This window comes from Linepithema humile, chromosome 5 (genome assembly GCF_040581485.1).
Source record: "Linepithema humile isolate Giens D197 chromosome 5, Lhum_UNIL_v1.0, whole genome shotgun sequence".
Taxonomy (NCBI): Eukaryota; Metazoa; Arthropoda; class Insecta; order Hymenoptera; family Formicidae; genus Linepithema; species Linepithema humile.
The window spans coordinates 14146376-14166155 of NC_090132.1; the positions used below are offsets into that span (position 1 = coordinate 14146376).

A 19780-nucleotide genomic window follows, 5' to 3' on the forward strand; every position below is an offset into this window, starting at 1 on the left:
CGCGTTCCGCGTTCCGGCGTCCGTGTTCAATTGGTAATTACACCGAGGAGACCAATGACACCGTCGGCACATCCACCTACGTTGAGATGCACCGATATTTTCGAGAAGACGATCAGCGGCGGCGAGCGAACCACTCTTATTCGTCCGCGTCTTTGTGGCGAACCCGCAATCCCCTTCCTCGTTCTACATATGCAGATCCCAATTGCTCGTAGAATCGATTATCCGCGGCCCGATCGTGACCGTGCACGTTTCACGCGATGCACGCGCTCGCTGCAACCCGGACAAATGGGCGACTGCCGGCTGCCGACCTGTAGCCTCGTCTTGATATGCGCGCGAGCGATTTCAGACTGCTCATTCCGACCGTTTCTTTCCGCCGCGCGTGCTTACGACGTTCCTATCATTAAAATGTATCAACGGCGAACGTTTAGCCGGACGAAACAAGATCTTATTCCTGAGCAAATTACAAGTGAAACCTACGCGGTCCGCTTTATTTTAACAAAATCTTAATTTAAGTCTTATTCTTATCGAAATATTTCGAATTAAAAATTGAAAGATGCTCGGCATTAATATTTGACTTGCATGTTAAACAACCTTTCTCCAAGGACATTGAAAGACCGGTTTCTCGGCTATCTCGATGACGACATTTCAGCAATAATTATGTAGTGTCTTCAGTGTCCATTTTCAAACGCTCATCTTATTAATGTCCCCGAATTCCGATCGAAACGCTCACCTTGCTGCTCACGATCATATAATCGTTTCAGAAGCAAGGCTAAAGATATGCACAATGTTAAACATGTCGTTCTACTTACTTGTAAGATCCGTGAGTATTTTTGCAGGTACCATGTCGGCACGGATTCCTGTCGCACTCGTTGATGTCGTCCGTGCAATTCGGTCCCGTGAAGCCAGGTGCACATGTGCATTTATAACTGTCCTCGAGCGAGCGACACTCAGCTCCGTTTCGACAAGGCGAAGAGGCACAGTAATCCTGTCGCTCGCAATGTTCGCCTGCAAAATGAAAAAAGACGATATTATTCAGCGCCTTATATCGATGCGTAATCTTGTTACGGATGATAGAAGGAGAGAATTAAGAGAATTTGCAAACGTTAATAACATTGAAAACTAGAATCTTGATTCAATTTCAAATTACGAGTATAAATTTTTTCATTGTATCCTTTATTTGTTTCTAAATAACATAAACTTGATTTGATTTTAAACATATTTTATTTTGCCTTGAAATTTTCAATCTTAGGTCCGTCAAAAATATTTTACAAATAATCCAAATTTTTTTAGATACTTTAATTTTTTATTTTTTATTTATTTCCACACATTATAAATTTTATAAACTTGAAAAACTTGACTGTTGAGAATTTGTATATGTACATAGAATGACAGGAATACTAATTACCGTTTGATCATAACGATACAAAAAATCATATTGATTAAAAATGTATATTTATAATATTATTAGGCAAAGTATTAAAACTGAATGTTGAAAAGTTTGGCTTTTAAATTGATTTCAAGTAGATAAACTTAGCAAATTATAAAATCATAATTATATTCTTAAAACCTACCACGACATTTTACAATATTTATAGGTGCAAGTATACAACAATATACAGTCCTTTAATTTTCTAGAGATGGTTGAGGGCTTGAGAACGCAGACATTTTCTGCAAGAGATTGGGTGCTTAATCGCTACCACATCGCATGAATTTGAAACTTTTAAACATCTCTTGAAACTTATAAGACTTGAACGTTATGGCAAAAATATTAGAGTGAAATTTCATAGATAAAGATTCCAGCAAAGATAAGAATAAATTAGTTCAGCATTTCTTACCGACTAGCATTTGCTTTGCAAGTAAAGATATCTTTTAAAATGGAGGACGATCGAACATGTATCTAAGGCAAACGTTTCTCTTTTCTTTCTTCTCGTGGACTACTGATTATCGGTGAAACTAATTATCGGAGTCGCTACTTGTTCTCTTGTAGCCAAGATGTCTTCTGCAATTTGCGCTGTGCACCCGCAACCTTAGTGGTACTCAACGCTCGTGTCCCGAGTATATTTCACGAAATCTATCACAATTTTTAATTCGTTTATTGAAATAAATCACGTACTTTATACATCAAATTCACAAATTTTTGAAATAAATTTTACAGATGTGTGTGTGTGTGTGTGTGTGTGTGTGTGTGTGTGTGTGTGTGTGTGTGTGTGTGTGAATAACTTATTTTCGTATTCTAGACTTTTGGCAAAAAAAACCTAAAAAACAAGATTTAATCCAGCATCACAAAAATAATTAATATTGATGTACAAAGCAAATTACCATAATTTCAAAATTAGCATACAGCTCTTCTTACAAGTTAAAGCAGGAAACTGAGCACCACTCGTCCAAAGGTACCGCCACAGCGAAATGCCGCATGGTTCTCCGCCAATTATCCTACAAGCGCACACTTCAGCCTACCTTTCCTTCTTCCTTCTTCCTCCTTCTTTCTTCTTATTTCTCTCCTTGCTTTTCTTTCAAAAGACCTCTTCTGTTTCTAGATTTATTCCTTAACTATACTAGCACGTGCTGTGGTATTTTAGAGTCCAAGAAACAGTCGTAAAAGGTATAACCGTACCTTAGCTTCCGCAATCCGCGCAAATTTGATATTGAAATTAAATCGATATGGCTACATTTAATACATATTAATGTTGACAAAAATTAATATCTTAAATCACGAATCATGATTATCTAATATCTCACACACACAGAGTATTTTTTGATAGCTCGAGAATGCAAATTTACAGTTATAGCTTAGTCTCGTACGTTTCTTTATGACGCACGGTTATATTACAATGCGAACTGGTTAATTGCAACAAGCTATCGTCCCGTCTATCTATTAACCTTGCTATTCAACCCACACGAGTCGATAAGCGTACTTAAGTATTCGATGATTAATGCATGACCTATTATTCATTGTCGGACTTAATATGGCTTTACGCAATTATACCTTCTTAAACATCCGCATATCTTTTCATTAACTCTTTTGATACTTATAAAGAGTGGATTTTAATTATTTTATCAACACAATTCATCCAGAATAGATACAAGTAATTTTTTAATAAGCTCTGAGAAAAACAGTAAAAGAATTGATTATAATTGAGAATTAATTGAGAATTTATTTCAATTGAGTTTGATCGATTCAAATATTGGTCAAAATCAAGATTTTTCAATCCTAAACTATTATAAACATATTAGTGACATTTAATTTTTGATGTAGGAGATTTTGAATTCGTAAATTGATAAATTTTGTTACTATCAAAAAATATAAAAATATATTTTAGCGTGTTTATAAGAATGTAAACTGATTGAAAGTAATAGATTGAAAGTAATTAAAATTACTTGTCTTAAGAGAATCCTGAAGTCGTCTGTTTATAATTATAAATCCTTTTCCAGGATTAAAGTATACATAAGAAGGGAGGATGCAGCATCGACTTTATTTCGAAAAAGAAAATTAATTATAAAATTATATTTCTATATTCACATGCTCTTAGGATAATATGGCGTTTAGAGCTATCAATTTTCGCTTCATATAAAAGTTCAACAGTTCTTACACAGTTCTTAAATAAATGTATTGCACCCTGTGAACTGTGTAACAAAATGTTAATGAATCATTAAAATTGAATTCAGAAGTCTAATATAAAAGATATTTCTAATTAACTATTTTTATACACGTATGCGTCTGGTATCGCTATAACAGACGAAAAAACAGCAATAGATTAGTTCCCAAATAATATCAGAGAGGTGCCATACAGCACACATAATTTTAGGATACTCGAAAAAGATATTTCCTAAACAAAATATAAAACTCTAACGGTAAAACAGATGACTCCAGGATCTCCTTAAGTGCGTCAATAGAAATTAAATACTAACCTGTGTATCCGGTGCTGCATATACACACATATTCGTGCAATGATTTGAGATTGCATGTGGCGCCATTGAGGCAGGGCGAGGAGTCGCAGGCATTCTCGATGGGGATTTCGCACAAGCTGGCAGTAAAGCCTACAGGACAAGAACACGCGAAGGACGGAGTGCCGCCCCCGATGCTCTCGCGCACTCTGCACGAGCCGCCGTTCTGGCAGCGCGACCCTGTATAGCACGGATTCATATGTTGGCAGTATTCTCCCACGTATTTTGACGTGCAACTGAAACAGAATTACATCATGGTGAATTCCAGAAATGGTGATTTACGATATTTGGTTCTTTATTGCAAACATTGACAGATATTTTGAACGGTGGATTGATAATAATTAAATAATTAAATAATATTTCTCTGTTTCTCATAATTTCGTGTAACTTTTCGCATATAAATCATAATATCACATTGAATGTCATTTCAATAAAAAAAAAACTGTTATTTAAAGATTTGTGTGTACTTGGAATTATTTACTTCAACGAGTGAAAAGAGCTCTGAAACAATATATTAAAAATGTAATAAAAGTTTTATTTTTATTGTTAATAATAATAATAATGTTTCACTCTAAATTCTCTAGAAACAAAGAAACGGAAGGCGGAAAAGAAAGAAAGCAGCATCTCGATCAATTCGGGTGGTTTCGTGGGGAACCATAATGCCTTCTCGCGAAAAGATACGACCTCTCGCGTTGCGGTTGAGACTTCCACGAAAGGCCCAGAAAGACGAAGAGCCTTTGCGGCTGGCCCGTTACACGTATCATTAGATTCACCAAGTAAGTATCTAAACTTGACGCGCTGCACTTCTTATAATCCCTACGGAATGTATCGCGTGAAACGGCAAGAGAAAGAGAACAAAGTCCTTTCGTGATCTCGCTTCACCGAGAAACCCACAATGCGTTTCTCGAATTGCCTACACCTGTATTTTGAAATCGAATTTATTCGTGTCTTCTGTATTGAGCGTGTCTTCTATATTATTCGTGTCCCTTCAGCCTTTATTAGGAATTTGCAAATTATTTGCACGCGTTCGATCTCATATTCGATCGCCTCGATGTCTACCGATTCAAAAGCTTCGCAGAATAGCCATAGAGTAACAAATTAGATGCGCAAATACCGTTTCAACTGGAGGTCAACGATTGCGTTTTCTCAATAAGGAAATTGTATTGCCGTGTTCTGTCAGGTTTCGCAAAAAACGATGTTCTAACGGACCCTAATGAACGCTGGACGAGACACTTGATATTGCAAGCTATCGATCGCCGCTTTTACAAGAAAGTCCCATCGATATGCGAAAGAACCTAGGAGAGCAAGTACCCTTAAGGTAACCTGTGTCTCTTTGGAGCATAAAGAGACACAGGTTTTGAACATTTTTCTCACAACTACGCGTCCTTTACGGCAATCTCACGCAAAACACATATCTTTGCTGTATCTTGAAAAAACCTTTGTTATTTCTTTACGGCACGAAACAAATTGGCGCGTATATGAAATGAGTTCACCCATTTACTTTCGAGTTTAAGTTACAATACTGTACATAATATACTTTTACCGCTCAATTCGCATACATATTTCGATTATATTAATGTAATATAATAATTTAATATTATCTCCAATTAAAATAAAGAAAAATAGCGACAAAAGTGAATAAAAACATGGCGTTAACGCGGTTTCTCGCTATCGCTATTTACCATGATAAGCCGATTGAGATGTTGCGCGAACAAGATTGTAATTATCGACAAATATTCCAACATACGTACATTTTACTCTTAAATAATTTTACAAATACGTAGATAAGTATTGCTCTTGTAAGCACGTAGATAAGTGCAAATATCCGAGGGACCGAGAATACATTTGTATTATGCAAACTATCAATTCTTTTACGTTTCTCGTTTTATGTTTCTTTCTGCAAGGAAATTGTCGCAAATCCGAGGCCGTTGTATTAATTTAATATTTTAATAGTTCGTCTTTTCCATTTCGCAACCACGAACCGGATTCATGAAAGAGTCGTAAATTACACGAGCGCCAGTGTTTAGGAAACGTGGCAAGCATCGAACAGGAGCGAAAGAGCAAACGAGCGAGCACGATTCGACGATAAGATTGTCGCGCGCAACTGGCAAGGCGTGCAAGACTTTCGCACGTTTATGAACGCATATCAAAACGTTTCGCCGAGAGGCGGCTCACCACGCTGCTCGCTAATTACGACAGTCATCAATTATAGAGTTATTTAAGCGCCACTGCGATCAACGCTTCGAGCAAGCACAATTAACCATACACAAAGAGAAACATATATATCACGCGCGTGCGGAAAAATATATAACACATATGTATACAATCGTATACGTGATTAGAAAAATAATATTTATGCATATATAAAAAATTATTTCAAAAGATACAAGATAATTAATGTATACAAAATATTATTTATATAACTTTAATTTTATTTTTATATGTAATAGTTTTTTGGATATATATTCAATGCAAATAATTCTATATATTTTAAATATTTTTTATATACATTACGCAAAAATCACTAATTATTGCATCATAGTGATAAAAATAACGGCATTGATAATAATAAAAAATATTACAATATTCAAAATATTCTTTACATTATTTTCATTTTATAGCATATATATATACATATAAATTTATAATTATATACCTATAAATATAATAACACAATTAAAGAGAGAGAGAGAGAGAGAGAGAGAGAGAGAGAGAGAGAGAGAAAATATAATATCACAATAATAAAAATCGAGGATCTGTATTGTGAATGGTAATATATGAGAATATGGCTATTAATTATCACGTATTACAACGTGCTCTATTAAGCAATCTACTTTTTGAGTTGAATAGACAGCCTCTAACAGTACTAACTAATAACTCAAACACACCTTTAAAATCTCTGGAATATATGCCTCATATTTCGTCAGTAAATATAATATAGAGCTTATTGGGGTGTATTCTAATTAAACGAGAAAACACGGAACTCGGTCAATAATGATACGTAGTAAAGTCGGCAAATAAAATTTTTAAAAACGCTAATCTTTATTTTAATATCTTTCTTCCTAATGTTTACATTGTCACTTTAAATAAGAAAAAGATGTAATTATTTTACCATTGAATAAAATTCGAATTTTAAAACATATCGAGATGTTTAGTGCAAGCGGAAGTAAGGGTATCTTACATCAATTTTAACCTCGTTTCGCATAATAAAGATTATTGAAATAGTCGTACATTGTACGATCGAGAACGTGGGAGTGCAAAGTTCCTCCTGGTTCCATGCCAATTTCCGCGGTCTCTTCCTAGTCCGCGAACCAAGTTCTTAATTCGTTCACACGATAAATTAGTAGATGATGTACTCGAGCTAGTGCAGATTATATTAAAAATATAATTCTCTATTTTTAATATTTAATAATATCATCGAAACGTTTCGATCAATTAGAAACATATCCAAGTTTTTCACAAAAGTGTATTCAGTTGCATCATTTACCATTAAACTGTTTTGATATGAGAGAATTTCTACGAAAAGTACAAAATTTCCCTAATTAGTCGAGTCAGAAAGTTATTCAGACCTATAAAGAACGGCAATTATCCGGAGATATAAAATTAATAAAGTCGAATCGCCAGATTATTGCGTGTAGTCGCGGCATTCCGCGAGAAAGTCATGGCACGTCCGCGTGAAAGATCGATAGTCAAGATTTCTGCAAAGTTATCGCGCTGTATTATGCGGAAATTAACGGATCGCTCACCGAAATTGCATCGTAAATCCGAGAGGCATTCCCCTATTTTTGTCTATCTTTTTGCCAAATGTGATGAATGATCATGTGCGTTCTCGCAACTTTGCTATCTAAGAAAACATTTCGTGTTACATTGCGCGCAACATTTTAGTAATAAATCTTTAACTTAAAAGCTTAATTAATAAGTAAACGTGATATCAAACACGGCACATATAGCAAAGAAATAAAAAAAGCTGCCATTAATTTAAAACAAAAAATTCGAGAAAATCTCGAATAAAAATAATCAACATTACTCGATTTTTAAAAATATATGTTAAATAAATTGAAACATAGATAAATAATAATTTGTTTAAAAAAGAATATTATATAAAATATTTATCTTAAAATTATCGTTTCAAAGAAAGGATTCCACACGATGAGAAAATATTTTTGGTCAAATTGTCTGAATTTATAATATGATGTAGTTTTTGTGTCTCCGATCAAAATACTCAATGGGCACAAAACTTTTCAATGGACAGTTTTTAAGTTACATTTGAAAGTCTTTGTCACAAGGTCAGTTTGCTGCATACTTGCTTATCATGAGTTGATCATGCATTACCTGCCTGTGTATGCATCAATCTTTGTAGACGTCCATGTATATTTGTGCGTATATGCTACTTTTATTTATTAATGGAAAATGGAAACTTTCATTTATTAATGGAAATGGATACGCTTATAAGGCTGCCCCACTCCAGAGGCGCCAGCTCTACGGTAATGATATTCGCGGCGTTCAGCCGCTAGTCGACAGCTAGAGTGAGACGGCCAGCCGCACCAAGTGCATTAATAAAAGTAGCAAAATAGAAGTAGCATACATGTACAAACATTTGCACAAGCGTAAAGACATCTACGTAAAGTCATCCATGCGTACAAAAATATACACACACAGGTAGGTATGCACGACAAACTTAGGTAAGCAAGCGTGCAAACGAATCTTTTGAAGACTTTCAAATGCTTATAACTCAAAAACTATCCGTTGGAAAATTTTGCTTCCAAGTTTGAGTCTTTTGAACAGAGAGACACAAAAACTATATTATATCACAAATTCAGACAATTTGATCAAAAACGTTTGTCCATAAGAATCGTGCCGGTTTCATTTTATTTACTGTAAGCGTTCATAAATTAATGTTCTTATCAGAATTCGCAATGTAAAATAATTCCATATGTACGTTTCCTTTTTTTTTAATTTCTTTGAATTTAAATTTTAATATTGTAATCTCCATTTGTGTAAAAATACAACGTAGAGTATTTTTACGCAAATGTACTCTCACACATTATAGTTATATATAATACCTTAAGCAAGAAATAAAAATAAAATGTACATTACTGTCAATCAATACTATATCGACGGCGCTATACATCGGCGCACAAGATTACCAGTTAGAGACCATATTAGAGATCACAACTTTTTCTTCTAAAACATTCGTCATGTGTTCGCGTAAAGAAGAAAGATCGAGATATCGAGCGAGTGGGGGGAGGGAGAGGGGAGAGAGAATATAAAGGCGACTACCGTCATCCCCCGCCGATAATGTGCCGCACTTAGCACTAAAATGGCAGCCTCCGGTGTCATTACGAATCGTCCACTTAACCGGTAATAACCCGGCAGTCCCAGACGGAACAGAAAGCGAAGCGTGAGCAAAACGAGCTCGAGCATCTCGAATCGAGAATCTCGAGAAGGAGGGATCTCGATCTCCTCCTTTTTCCCCGATCGTGCATCAAGAACGGTGCGATAAGTTCGCGAAAAGTAAATTTCACAAACAATATCTCTGCCAAAACGTAATTTTATCAGACTAGGAAATTGTGGGAAAAAATATGGTCCAAGTTCATTGGTTTTATAAATCAAAAGTATAAATAATATAACTAAAGAGATAAATTAGAAAAAAATCTCTATATATAATTATAAAAATATTATATTAATTACAATCATAAACATACAAATATTTTAAAATTATTATCAATAACATGTAAAAAATCAAATATTATTTGTTGGTATAGCATTTTTTATGAGAAATGAATGTCATTAAAAGTGTGTCATACGTTACACATACTTTTCTCTCGAGATGGATGATTTCCGGATGTTCAGAAATGTAACTCACCGTCGCTTAAGAGGATAATTACTGTAAACGAATGAGGATCGAGTTGATGTTTTCATAATGAGATTTGATGAGAAAGAACATCGTTAATTATTACTTTGTCAGCTACTATCTACTAGGTAATTACTACTAAGTAAAAAAAAATATATATTTTTTTTAACCTTAGTAGTTCTTCAATGTTCAATAAATAAAATTCAAGTTAAATATCTATTAAAGCAAACAGCAGATATTTTTAATAAAAAGATTTTATTGTCTGGACTTTGTGTAAAAAAAATTTATCACATCAAAAATATGTGTATAATGCTCCTCTACCATCACAGATAAATCATTGTTGAATGTTGAGAAATATAAGCTGTAATTAAATAATACAGATAATCATTACGAAGCGGGGGCGAAAAGAAAGAAGGGTCGTTATTATTGGCCGCCGGTGACCATCAAATTTGGGACCGGAACCAACGACTTCGAAGGTGAAGGCATTCGGCTGCGGTAAATTCCCCAGCTTCTTTCGACACGAGTTCGAATTATTTCTTCGAACGAAAGAAGGGAACAGAAAAGGGAGCGGGAGGAAGGAAGAACAACGAGAGCAGAGAGGCACGAGAATCTGCAAAGAAAAAGAGAAAGAGTGAGTGAGAAAGATAAAGAGGATAAGAATGGAAAAGGAGTAAAGACAGCTGTTATTGGTGGCTCTTAGGCGAGCAACACGCTCTGTCGGTCGCATTAACGACTCGACCGGACCAGATCGCCCGTTTTTGCGAGCGGCGAAAGATCAACCGCCGATCACTTTTTCCGATCACTTTGAACACGAGCAATTGCACTCGTCGAAAAGCGGTCGCGCCGCACCGCAGCATCGGTAGATCGGCAATCGTTTTATGTAGGTGAGGAGCGCGAACGATTTTTCGGCAACGAATGATCGATCACTCAATGTCGTCCGCTACGTGATCGTCGCTCCAAGTTACGTGCAAGAAAGATCTTACGTGAGCGTTCATATCGAACAAGTCCAACTTATATTCGCCTTAATGTATTGAGTTAAATGTTTTGTCAAATGGAATATTTTTAGTAAAGAGATAACATCCAATTAAAATGTCACGAAAATATAATCAAATAGTCAAATAGTCCACAGATTAAAAAAATTATCATTAGTATATTACTTTACATTAATCATATGCTAAACTAAAAACACTTTATATAATCAATATGCTGTTTATGAAAATTTTATTGAATATATGTATATTAAAATTTTTTAAAAATTAATTTTAAAATACTAAACGAGCTAAAGTTGTGCATAAAAAGAAGAAAAAAATTGATAAATGTAATTCCTAGTTAAAGATTTATTAGTTTCGAATTATAAGTGAGAAAATCATAAATCAAAAATATTCGTACTTTAATATCGGGTTGCGTAATTTATATCCTTGAAGATTTCTAGCTTTCTAATGATATGTGTTAGAATCCTTTCAATTTTATGATTCTAACATTAACGTTGTGATCCACCAAACCCTGAGGCTAAGTAGAAAAGATCCTTCTTGCAGAATTTTAACATCTTTTCTAACCTTCTACTCCATGTATTCTACTCCAAATTACATAGCCAAACGAACCAAACTAAACGAGATCCTACTGTAAAACAATATAACCACTATAATTAAAATTAGCGGCATCCGCTTATATATAATAGCACCATCGAAACGTGCTTAAAAGAGTATTTAGTAATTAATAGTAATTTCCAGCAAAAAAAATACATTTATCCAATTTTCTCGCACATGCTTGCTCTATCCACTACAAAATATTCGTAACTCTTCTATTAATTAACCCGAGATTAATCAGTAAAACAGCGTTGAAATAAAACAATAAAAAAGTTATGACAATGCGACAAGTTTATTAATATATATGATATGAGATTAAACACAAAATGCAAGAGAAAAAAAAACCAAATTTTTATACATATCATGACGTGAATATTCTGTCGAAAATAAATAAAAAGTAAAAGTATTCTCAAATAAAATAAATTTTAGTTTTATATAAATTGATCAAACTAATATAAAAATCAATGTATAGAAGTAATTTCCACTTATAATATCATTGCAAATAAAAAACGATTGCAAGATAAATAAAAATTTGTTTTGGAATTTTCCGTTTATATCGCAAGCAACAAAACGTGGTTACAGATTACGAAGATAGTCACGTTGAATGACTGGCTCTCTCTCAAAAGGCCGAACACTCTTTTTTCGGAGAAGCCTATGGCGCGGTATCACGAAAACTCATCTAGATGTTGGCCCTGCTACGGGATGGCAGACGGAGACAAGGAAAAGATGTACCTTCAGTCAGCCACCACCCACCATCAATGCCCGGTGGATCGCCCAACCACCCGTACCGGGTCCATTAGTGTCTCAGCTTGTAATTTGCCGCGCCGAATGTTAATGGACTTGAGAGATCTTCCCTCTCTTCATTCTTCTCCCTTCCGAAAAACTCTTGGTACACCGGTTAACCGAATCCTTACATCTTCAAATGAATAGAGAATCGAAATTTAGAAAATTACCGAACTTGAAAAAAGTAAACTAACGAGAATGCCAGTAATAGAAAAAAATATTCTCTCACTCGCTCTTTCTCTTGGTTCAGAAGTGTGTAATTAGTCCAGGACGCTGATCACTGCGATGCTAGCGTAAGCCGCTAATTAAGAAACGCCACCGTAATACCGTCCTCATCGAATTAGCATCCATTAAGGCCGGGAACGTCGCCGACAGAAAACCGATGCCGATTGTCCAAGGGAGTCGTCGGTAAACAAGAGGGAAAGGTCAATGGCGGTACGTTGAATAATTAAGGGTCAACGGACGCGATCAATTAACGGAAGGGAAGAGATGAGAATCCGAGAGTAAGAAGTTGTCGCGATTCAATCGTGCTCATCGTATCGAAAGCCCGTATCGTATGACCATATGATTAATCGTGATTTAATGAATCCGAAAGAACGAAAAAAGAAAAAGATTAAACATTGCTCTTTTATTTTTTGCAAAGCAGATCGCAAAGCATTGCAAATCGTGGTAATCATAAGATTATATTATTGCATGCATATAAAATATTATTTGCTGCAATTTCCATTCTTTCTTCAAGATATTAAGCTACTCTCTAGTCGCATATACAATACACATATAATAATAATAAAATATTACGCCAAAATGTTTTGTAGAAAGTTAGATTCTCATTTCGATAAGACACGAGTAATACAATAATAAAAATCAAAGTACACATTATTTTATTTTAATTAATTATCGAGTTTAATTACACATTTGTAAGGAAATTTGAAAATATAGGAACTACAAAAAAAAAGAAAATTTGCTTCGCGGATCATGGTATTGCAATCAATGCTTGATATGTACAGACAAGCAAAAAGTTCCGAGAGGTTATGAAGATAAAAGAGCGCTTTTGAGAATGGAACGATAGTAAGACCGAATAAAACTTCCCACGTGGATAATGTGACTATGGGTTTAAGGGGGTCGTCCACGATATACTGCGAGGGAGCAGACAAACAATTCTGTTTATAAGGATATCGGATTGCTCGGATAAGTGATGATCCCTCTGATTCTAATTAGAATCTAATTAATCTACGTTGTTTGATCAAAGTTTTGTTTAGGTCTAACAAATGTAGCTTATAAAAAAGTTAATATTTCAAATTTTATGTTTTTTGCTCTATTAATATTTACAATAATTCTAAAATATATATTATAAATGATATATAAATGCCTTATACGATAAAACATTAAAGATTCGTATTCCGCAAGTAGTTCGCATTAAAATTAGTATACTTGCTATCAGTATATCTATCAGTGTTGTACGCTATTAAATGTCATGAAAACGTGTGTAAAGCGATATCGTGTTTGCTCTGCAATATTTAAAAAAAAAGTCAATCCAGAACAGAATCCAAATAAAGGGAATGGACCGAGATGTGTTCTCGTGAAAAGAGAGCAACGGCGTGTGTTCTGCGGCTTTTGAAACGTAACACTCGACAGCTCGTGGTCAGTACGATCGTAAAATGCGAACCCGTTGATGATTGTGACAGCGAAGACATGTTTTGAAAGAAGTGACGTGTATCTACAAAGACGGACCATCGGTTTTTTTAACACGCGACCTGCGGTAACGCCATAGATGATCGCGGTCGTGCCGCGAAGTGTTCACGTTTCATACGCAGCTACACTGGAAAAGCACGCACGTGTGTCCTACCAAGATTTTCCGGCACAAGTTGGTACACACATAGCACAATTCAGCATAATTGACAGAAATATAAAAAATATAAAATTCAAAAAGTGCAGGGCTAACTTCACACATGTCTATTCCAATATTTTAACATATGTGATGTTCATACCGTAATTCGTGCATAAATAATTAATCTATATCTTTAAATTTAAACGAAAAACTCCCACGTGCGATTGCAATGTCTATTGCTAACAATGCATAATAAACGACAAAGTGCGCTGTTTATAATAGATAATAATAAACTTTATATCTACAATGCATGTAATACGCATTCTTGAGCATGTAAAACAGAGGCCCTGTTTTTGTCAGCTATCCTTGTTGACAACGTCCACGCAACGATCGGTACCATGTGCATCACAAGCATGCTTTTAACGAAGCTATCGAGAGCAAAGGAGAATAAGAAAGCGAAGAAAGAAAGAAAGGAGGCGGAGAAAAAGAGAGCACGGAAAAAGGTGAGTGGGTTCTCACGGAGAGCAATGGTTTATTTTTGTACTCCCTCGCACTTCGAGGGTGGTTCATTGATAAGGTAATGGTCCCATGATACATCGTTAAGTTTAACGTCCTGAGAACGTAATGCGACGCTCAACAAATATACTAGCGCACGCATCAAGTGTGAGAAGAATATTATGAGAAAGCTGTCAATGTTTCATTTATCAAAACACAAATAAATATAACAGTATGAGCATAATCAGTTTTCTCAATAAAAAGTTTATTTGCGCATAAAATTGTGCGTAATTAAAATGCGCACAAAATTAAGATTCAGTTAAAATAAAGGTATATCTAATCGTCAAGTAAAATAAAATTGAAAAATATTTTTATCTTAAAATATTTCTACCAAATATTAAAATGCGAGTTACGCTATATTATTTTATATACACGCAAAAAATATGAAAAAAACTATTGTAAATTCGAAATTAACATAATCCAAAGATTAATATCGTGTCTGATAAAATTGTACAAATCCATACAACTTTTTTGTCTAATTTGACGATGCACCGCGACGTATACACGAATAAGCAAAAAGTGTATAATTTACCCGTCAAATATTTAATGTTTTTCGAGCCACCGAATCGAGACTCGTTGGACAACGTGAGACATCGAGATAAGAGACCAGCAGGAATTCGATCAATTCGGAGATTCGATCGAGACGAATGAATGGTTGAGTGTAATTATCGAAAAATCATAGGGGGGGATTTGGGTCGACCGGAAAATGCAACCGAGGAGAGATTTTTCGAAAGAGTCCAATTAGGTCGACGATTCGCCGGTCCGTAACAAGACGTGTCACGTCTGTTGGCCACGTGTGGACATTCACCGGCAAAAAGAGCCGGCACTTTCTTGATCCCTCAAGATCGGGAACACGATCCTTTTTCCGGTAAGGCGATGCGTAATTGACCATTTCGAAAGTTGACCGATGACATTGCTGATCACTCAACGAGTATTGCCGCTTTGTAATTGGAATACAAAGAATAAATGGTGACAGAATAGACAGTCGGAATAGACGGAATAAATGATGGACTTAGCTACTATACGTAGCTACTATACTTTGCACATAAAAGAAAAATAAAAGATTAAAATTGCATTATGTTACTACTGCTAAGAAATATATTGTACAAGCGTATAGCACAGAAACATTTTTAAATTGTCAGTAAATGTATTTAATAAAATATCCTAAAGAGTACAACTGAAGAATTTAACAATATAACAATAAACCTAATTCAACAATAAACAAATAAATTAATTCACTTTTTCATAAATGAAAGCAAAATTACTCCTAAAAGTGAGAAAATTAAATTAATCTTCTCTCGAATTAAAAAAAAACTAAATTACACCGCCGTATTGCACTGGACTGTTTAATCACATCGCAATTAGGATGAAATTAATTTATTATATTAAATTAATGAAAGTTCCAATTTTCCGTTTGCAACGCAATCTCAATCGCGTATTCGGAACTTTACATCGCAACATCGCATGAAGAGTGGAACACGCTTGGTGGCCAGATGAGCCATCGTGCGAAAGGATTAAATGCTGAAAAACGCGAGAAGAAAAAAATTATAGGATAGGAAAAAACGTGAAAGCAAATGGGGATAGCAAAAGCCTTTTTACCGCCAAGTGCAAGTCGTATCGCCGACAGTTTACGGTGCTGGCGTTTGCGTAGCGCCATGTGTCTGCCGTACTTTCATCTCTTTTCCTCTTTATTATCCTCTTCTATATATTTCTCTACGCGTAGAAAAAGCATTCTCCGGGAGCGTATTTTTTTTACCGGGAGCGTGGCAATGATATTTCCGTCTGTTCACTACGAGCCGGCAAACAGGTCGTTGAAGTATTTTTCTACGGTATCCTTTTTTTCTTCTAGTGACATGCATAAGAATCTTACGTTCATCCCGTTCTTTCACCCCGCCTTAGAATGATCACGTTCGAAAATATACACTCTACTCCAAAGAACCTTCTCCAAAATTCAAGAGATTGTCCGCGTTAATGGAGACGAAGCATGGATATACGTATATATAGTGTGGAAATAAATACTATAAACATAAAAATATTTAAAACAAATTTTCCAGCTGCATAATTTAAAAAAAATTCTTTGTTTAAAAAAGCTTCTCGTTCTTCAAGAATCAAAATAATTTCGAGAAATTAAACTGTAACAAGTATGATAATTCTAATTTTAACTTTTATAATTTTATTATTTTGAATAACAAAATCGTAAAGAATCACGCAATTTTCAACTTAAATTTCAATATACAAGTGTTGAATGTAAAAAAAAATAAAAATCTCGACATAAAATTTACATATCGCAATTTTCTAGCGCATTTTGCGGTGATAAGTGATCGAAATTAGTAGTATAGATCAAATACGGTAATTCTAGTGAAACGTGCCTCGCGAGAGAAAGATATTGAAGGCCCACGAAGGAAGAAGAACGATTTGCAAGCCACTTATGAACGCACGTGAGAACCTATGGTCTGATTGTCAGATCTTGGACTTACGCAGAGCAGATTACTATCGTAATATACGTATATGTGCTCGCATCTCGATGGTCGATGACTGATCACATCAAGGTCGTTCAGGTGTGGCTGCTCGCCTCAGTCGAGAACGGAACTGTTGGCGATCATAATAATCAAGATGCATGGCGATGCAAGTTACTATCTCCAACACACTTACACATCGATAAACTCTGTGCGCGCAATTTAATTTTATTGCAACTGATATTTTGTTATATTCATAAGAAAGACAATATACTGGATATATTGCGCTTAATCAATCTTTAACATATCGCACTTGAGATACGATTTAATTATCAACGACAACATGTTCGACGAGCAACGATGCATCTTAATGACGCATCTTTTGCTTTAACTTTCGCGTCGCGCAGCCGCTCATTTCGAAAATCGAGTACGAACATCCGTTACGAACGCTTCGGTCACGCTTTAGCAGAAAACGGCGCGCAGCGCGAAACCACAACGACGAGATTGCGCGCGGCGAGGCCACTTATTCGCGTTTACGCCGATGTAAAACTCCCTCAGGTCGACCGCGGACAGATACCGGAGGTTTGCGTACCTTCGATGTGGATCAAGATGGGACTCGTTTCCCTACAGAGTTCCCAGAAACCTTACTGTCTCGTGCTACGTGAGCAGACACGGTCGCTTGCATATCGATCTGCCACGATGCATTCCTCATTGCATAAAAAACTATGCACTTTAATACTAATTTCAAACATTCTCCGTGTAATAAAAAAATGACGTTTTATCACTTTAAAGCACTTCTGCTTTTTGCACAATAACAAAGATACAAACTGTAAAACGGCTGTCAAAGTAAAGCTGCCAAATGCAATCGTCTCGATGATAACCGCTAGATGACACGTAATAACGCGCAACGCAAATTGACCAATTAGAAACGCGAAAAAGAGGTCTCAAAAGTAAATAACATACTTCTTTTAAGATAGAATTTTATGTTTCAGAGCTGCTAAAGAGTAAAGTCCATTCTTTATCGATGTGAAAAAAATCTGCTTTAATAATTACAGTGCGTATTAGAACTGCAAAAATACCACAAATGCCACTAGTGCGAATAAATATGCCAACTTGTGTAAGCGTCACGCGTTTCTGCACATGTAACTGTACTATTGCACTCACCTCAACGTAGATTTTACATATTCGTCTCGTAATAGAGCAAGCTTTTAGCAGCGTTCGATCGACGCTTGAGAAACAAATATGCGTGAATATTAATGCCTGCCATGCAGTATTGACGTTATCAATTTTTTACGAATAACATTCCGTCATTATCTCATTATAAATATCGATTAGTGTTTATCAGTGATCTAACGCTTAGTCATGCGTTTCTATCTATGATTCAGCTTCCACACGCAATAATTATAATGCAATACACAAGATTTTGCTGTTTAATATCCGATTTATTATTATTCAAAACTATTCTTTTTATTCTAAACTTTTTTTGTTGCCAATTTAAGTTGCTGTTTTCATTGCAATTTTATCAACTGCTAAAAACACTGATGAATGCGTGGAAATGTAGTGAAATAATAAGCAAATAACCATCGGCATACTGACAAAACTGCCCACCACTCGACCGCGACACGCGACCTCGTAGCAGCGATGCATACAAGTCGGTGCATACTTGAAGCTCGCGCGCGCGTCTAATTGTACTAAGTACGTACGAAAGTAAGATCGGTGGGAATCGAAGTCTGTCGAGCTGACCTCATGAGTACGATGTCAACGAGCTTAAACTCGCCAGTTATTGGCGACCGTTGTTCTCTTCTCTCGTCGGAGCAATCTTGGACGCTAACGAGAGCGAAGCTTTGAAAAACTTGCCAAATGACACGCCGTTGAAGAGAAGCTTGATGAACGTGGAAGACAATTGGGGCGCAATTGGTGAGAAAAGTACAAAAAGAATCATTATCAACCTCGAATTGTTTTGCGTCAGCTGTAATAAAAAGAAAACAATTTCTCCGTCTCTGATCATAAAAGTCTAGTCCTAACAAATTATAAATGGCGCTTGAATCGAGTCGGAAAAATAGTTGTGCGAGTTATTTCATTCGCTGTGGCCATTGCAATCAGGACGTGGTCACGATCAGAGAGCAAAGGATTATACATTATAAGAGTCCCGTTGGTAAGAGGGCTTAGCGAGGCTGCCGGAGAGAAAAAGAGAGAGAGAGAAAGAGAGAGAGAAAGGAGGGGAGGGGGAGAAGAAAGACAGAAATTGGTGAGAAGCAAACAAAGGACTGCGGGGGACCGAGTAAATAAAGGACCGCGGATTCTATTAGCGACGGTCTACCTCCTCCTACTGGAACAATAAAATGACGAGGATGGACGAGGCCGAGATGGCGGGCGGTGGGGAAAAAAAGGAATATGTTAAAGAAAAAAAGAGGAAAGGAAAATGGCACCGCTCAGAGCTGTCCGCTAATTTTCTTTCGTCTCCTCCCCTGGTTCGAAGAAGGCGGATCGCGCTTTGTTTCTGCGGTTTCTGCGAGCTGTTTCTCGCCGAAAGATATCTTCTTTCGTGACTCGCTCTAGGAAATCCTCCTCTAGCTGGGAGAACGGATAATCAGAGGATCCGTGTTTGGCCACGACAATCGTGAACAATGATTATTTTGAGAGATAAAAGTTTTTAATATATTAGGGGTGCCAGTTTGTGGTAAACGATTTCGATTATTAATTCCGACAAAAATGACGTTTCTAAAAAGTCCGATAAAAGTCTAATCTGATAATAGAGATCTAGAGATATATT

The 19780-nt window shown here is 35.9% G+C and overlaps 1 protein-coding gene and 2 long non-coding RNA genes across 8 annotated transcripts in view; all 3 read right to left on the bottom strand.

Moving 5' to 3' along the window:
- N (neurogenic locus Notch protein) overlaps positions 1-19780 on the bottom strand; it is a 260349-nt gene that overhangs the window by 166364 nt on the left and 74205 nt on the right. Inside the window, exons 1-3 of one of the 5 annotated variants that reach the window (XM_067355434.1) lie at positions 18172-18271; positions 3910-4181; positions 810-1005 (exon numbers count right to left, since the gene is read on the bottom strand). In XM_067355434.1, coding sequence (XP_067211535.1) covers positions 810-1005; positions 3910-4144 — 431 coding nt within the window. In that variant the 5' untranslated portion in view covers positions 4145-4181; positions 18172-18271. Of the gene's footprint in view, positions 1-809; positions 1006-1835; positions 3885-3909; positions 4182-17599; positions 17963-18171; positions 18272-19780 lie in introns of those variants that run through there. The other 4 variants (XM_067355435.1, XM_067355437.1, XM_067355433.1 and 1 more) reach the window with 4 other exon arrangements.
- On the bottom strand, positions 11336-14677 carry LOC137000013 (uncharacterized). Its single transcript, XR_010890330.1, has 2 exons — positions 12398-14677; positions 11336-12301 (listed from the first exon to the last, which is right to left on the bottom strand). It is a non-coding gene; the product is annotated as an uncharacterized lncRNA (long non-coding RNA).
- LOC105679933 (uncharacterized) lies at positions 14945-17606 on the bottom strand. Of its 2 annotated transcripts, XR_010890325.1 has the most exons (4): positions 17029-17606; positions 16422-16569; positions 16151-16340; positions 14963-16072 (listed from the first exon to the last, which is right to left on the bottom strand). It is a non-coding gene; the product is annotated as an uncharacterized lncRNA (long non-coding RNA). The 2 variants fall into 2 exon arrangements; XR_001101913.2 differs by having other exon boundaries at positions 14945-16072; positions 16151-16569.